At 45.3% G+C, this 4,165-nt stretch overlaps 1 protein-coding gene across 1 annotated transcript; it reads left to right on the top strand.

Moving 5' to 3' along the window:
* Positions 1–266: 266 nt before the first annotated feature.
* Positions 267–971, top strand: LOC139500228 (uncharacterized). The gene has a single exon (XM_071288967.1). The coding sequence runs from the start codon at positions 267–269 to the stop codon at positions 969–971; it is 705 nt and encodes a 234-aa protein (XP_071145068.1).
* The last annotated feature ends 3,194 nt before the right edge of the window (positions 972–4,165 follow it).

The raw sequence follows: 4,165 nt of genomic DNA on the forward strand, positions 1-4,165 counted from the left end.
CTACCGGAACAAAACGACGAGTACGGTTAGAAGAAATTCTGGCCATGTTCCTAATATCTCTGAGAGCAGGACAGGAGTTGACGTAAGAGGACGGTGCCCCCGCAAAGAAAAGCCTCGGGTCCTGCATCTCGAAATCATATGTAGTATGTTCGACAGGTCTTGCAGCCGGAATAATCTGAACGGGAACAAAGTCCTCCTCTGTCTCCCTTGTGGGGCTCCTGGGAAAGTCCGGAATCCGGGCGGCAAGGAAATCCGAAGAGGAAGACATGAGGGACGGTACAGTAGACACTACAGGAACAGAACAGGAACTTGACGGTACGGTAGACATGACAGGAACGGAACAGGGACTGGACGATACGAAGGACATGACAGGAACGGAACAGGACGGAACCACGAACACTACAGGAACAGAACAGGAACTAGACGGAACGGAAGACGTGATAGGAACGGAACATGACGGAACGGCAGACACTACAGGAACAGAACAGGCACTAGACGGAACGGAAGACGTGACAGGAACGGAACAGGAAGAAACGACAGACACTACAGGAACGGAACAGGAACTAGACGGAACGGAAGACGCAACAGGAACGGAACAGGAACTGGACGATACGAAGGACATGACAGGAACGGAACAGGACGGAACCACGGACACTACAGGAACAGAACAGGAACTAGACGTAACGGAAGACGTGACAGGAACGGAACATGACGGAACGGCAGACACTACAGGAACAGAACAGGCACTAGACGGAACGGAAGACGTGACAGGAACGGAACAGGAAGGAACGACAGACACTACAGGAACGGAACAGGAACTAGACGGAACGGAAGACGTGACAGGAACTGAACAGGACGTAACGGCAGACACTACAGGAACAGAACAGGAACAAGACGGAACGGAAGACGTGACAGGAACGGAACCGGACGTAACGGCAGACACTACAGGAACAGAACAGGAACTAGACTGAACGGAAGACGTGACAGGAACAACATCTAACAAGGACCTGCCGGGCGATCCCTGCATCTCCATCAGCTCAACATCTGGCTCCTCCCAGTCCGACACATTCTCCGGCAACCCATCTGTAATCAGCACCTTCCTTGAGGGAGGACTGAACAAGGATTCCTCCTGCTCAGTTAGGGTCTCCTCTGGCCCAGGTACTGCCCAGTAATTAATGTTGGGTAATTCCTCCCCCACCTCGGATTCCATCACCGGAGGATATTCTGTGGGACGGGGTCGCCTACTTCTACCATTGACGGACGACTGTCCCGCTGGTGACCCTCTCCTCAACACAGGATGTACACGCTGGATGTGGCGGTGCATACGATCTGGCTTGTGTCTGGGGAACGACACACCACATCCAGCAAACGGGCATACATCCTGTGGTCCATGGACCTGCTCCTCATGCATTAGTAACCTGGCAGCGGTTGGAAAACCCACCGGGCACTTTGGGCACTGGTAGACAGTGAAAGGCACCTTAGTGCGAAGCATATTCATCTGCAATAAATAAAAAAGTACATTCTATTAAGAATTGGACAGCTAAAAATAATGGAGAGCTGCACCTTTTTCTTATTTATTAGAAGTTCCTGCCACTGCCTAGCACCAACACAGACATACACAATAAGACAAGACACACTACAAAACCAATTCCAACTATTTTAACAACACAAAAATTGAAACCCTTAAGCTTATCCGTTTATTTATATACATACAACAAATAGTAAGCTATGGCCTATATAATAAGCCTTCATAGGACTCGGGGACAAAAGTCATATGAATTTCAACTAACGGCTACAAGTATCTACAACCAGCTGGTGAATTCACCCTGGAACGGTTTTAACCGGTCGTGATGTACAACTTTATTTTTGGCTCCGGCCCCCTTCTGTACAGTATACAGTAAACCTGATAATACCCCTATTATTAAATAAGGACCCTCCCATCGGTCTTGCAACTTAGGACTTAGTCCTTTCTTTCTAATTTTGACATTTAGCCAAACTGGGGTGCCCACCGTATATTTATTTTTAAAGATATGAAGATCATATTGCGTTTTCTGCCTCGTGCTAGCTACAGCCATTTGTCTCTAGCCTTTTGGTGAATCTTCCAAAGGCTTTGCTGTACTCTGTCTACGTAACCATGAGGCTCAACTCGTTCTGCTTCATCCGGTGATGGACCGTATAGTAAGTCAATCGGGAGCTGCGCCTCTCGTCCATGCATCATTAGATTTGGAGTATGTTTAGTACTTTCATGGACAGAGGATCTATAGGCTAACATAGTCAGGGGAAGACATTCGTCCCAGTCTTTTTGATCTCGGGAGATAACTTTGGACAACATGTCTTCCAAACTCCTGTTGAACCTCTCTACCAAACCTCCACCTTGAGGATGGAAACTCGTGGTGCGAGTTTTGTCTATTTTAAAGATTCTACACATGATTCAAATTGTCTGCCCTGGTCAGTATGAATCTGTTTAGGAAGCCCATATCTACTTATAAAATTTTCTATAAGCAAACGGCAAACAGTTTCCGCTTCTATATTGGGCATGGGGTAACTCTCAGCCCACCTCGTGAAATAATCAGTAACCACCATGATGTACTTATTCTTGCGCCATGTCAAAGGCAAAGGGCCCATAATGTCAATCGCTACCCTTTCTAAGGGCGCCCCAACTAGGTACTGCTTCATTCCCGCTTTTGCTTTACGATAGGGTCCCTTTCTCCTTTGACAGGCCGAACATGTTTCACACCACCTAGTCACATCCTGTTTTAAATTTGGCCAGAAAAACTAGCCAAAGTGCGGTTTATTCCTAAATGACCAGAACAGGAATCGTTATGTAACATTGTCAAAATTTCAGGCTTAAGATTTTGAGGAAGTACTAACGTCAATTTCACGCTATTATCAGTTTCAATAAATTTATAGTAAAGTATTTTATTTTTCAAAACCAGCATTTCCCAAAGAGACCAGTATGCTTTTATTTCAGGACACTTATTTGAAATATTTTCCCATTTTGGCCTAGAGGGGAAAGTTTCTTTTAAATTTATTATATCAGAAAGTACATAATCCTTGTTTTGGGACTCAGATATCTCCGACAAGGATTTGCTCTGGAACCAGGTTAAAAGCTCAGCGTCATTATCAGGAACATTCGAAACAGCCCGTAAGGCAGATACACTTTGCTCGGAACCTAAAAGGGGTGAGTCCTTAGACTCTTGTCTGGAACAATAGTTACACTCCGAACAAGGCCTCCTAGAGAGACCATCTGCATTTCCGTGTTGTTTCCCCGCTCTGTTTAATTTCAAAATCATAGGTAGACAATACCTCTAGCCATCTGGCTATTTGTCCCTCAGGGTTTTTAAATCTCATTAACCAGGTCAAGGCACCATGGTCTGTCCTTACGGTGAAATTTACACCATACAAGTAATGATGGAACTGCTTGATAGACATAACGACTGCTAACAACTCCCTACGGGTCACGCAATAATTTCTCTCTGCTTTACTTAGTGACTTGCTAAAATACGCCAATACCCGTTCTTCGCCATCTTGTAACTGCGACAACACCGCTCCCATACCGAAGCCACTAGCATCCGTGTCTAAAATAAAATGACAATCTTGTTGTGGGTAACTTAGGATAGGCGCAGTTGTCATACGATCCCTTAATGTGTTAAACGCGATTTGGCATTCTTGTGTCCATTCGAATCGGGCCTGTTTTTCCGTGAGTCGATGAAGCGGTCTCGCGATGTCTGCAAATCCACGAATAGACTTGCGATAGTAGGAACAAGTTCACAGAAAACTCCTAACATCATGTACATTACGCGGGACTGGCCATTCTTTAACAGCATCAATTTTACTTGGGTCGGTAGAAATACCGTCTTTTGAAACAACATGGCCTAAAAAGGTTACTTTTTCTTGAAAGAACTGACACTTTTTCGGTGCTATCTTTAAACCAGCTTTGCCAATTCGATCGAGTACTTGATCCAGACGCGATAAATGACTGTCAAAATCCTTCGAAAAGATGATTATGTCGTCTAGGTACACTAGGCAAATCTGCCAATTTAAACCTGCCAAAACGAACTCCATTAAGCGCTCAAAAGTAGCCACCCCATTACATACACCAAACGGCATGACGCGAAATTGATATAGGCCGTGCGAAGTAGAGAAGGCCGTTTTCTCCTTATCT

Source organism: Mytilus edulis, chromosome 13 (genome assembly GCF_963676685.1).
Source record: "Mytilus edulis chromosome 13, xbMytEdul2.2, whole genome shotgun sequence".
In the NCBI taxonomy this organism is placed as follows: Eukaryota; Metazoa; Mollusca; class Bivalvia; order Mytilida; family Mytilidae; genus Mytilus; species Mytilus edulis.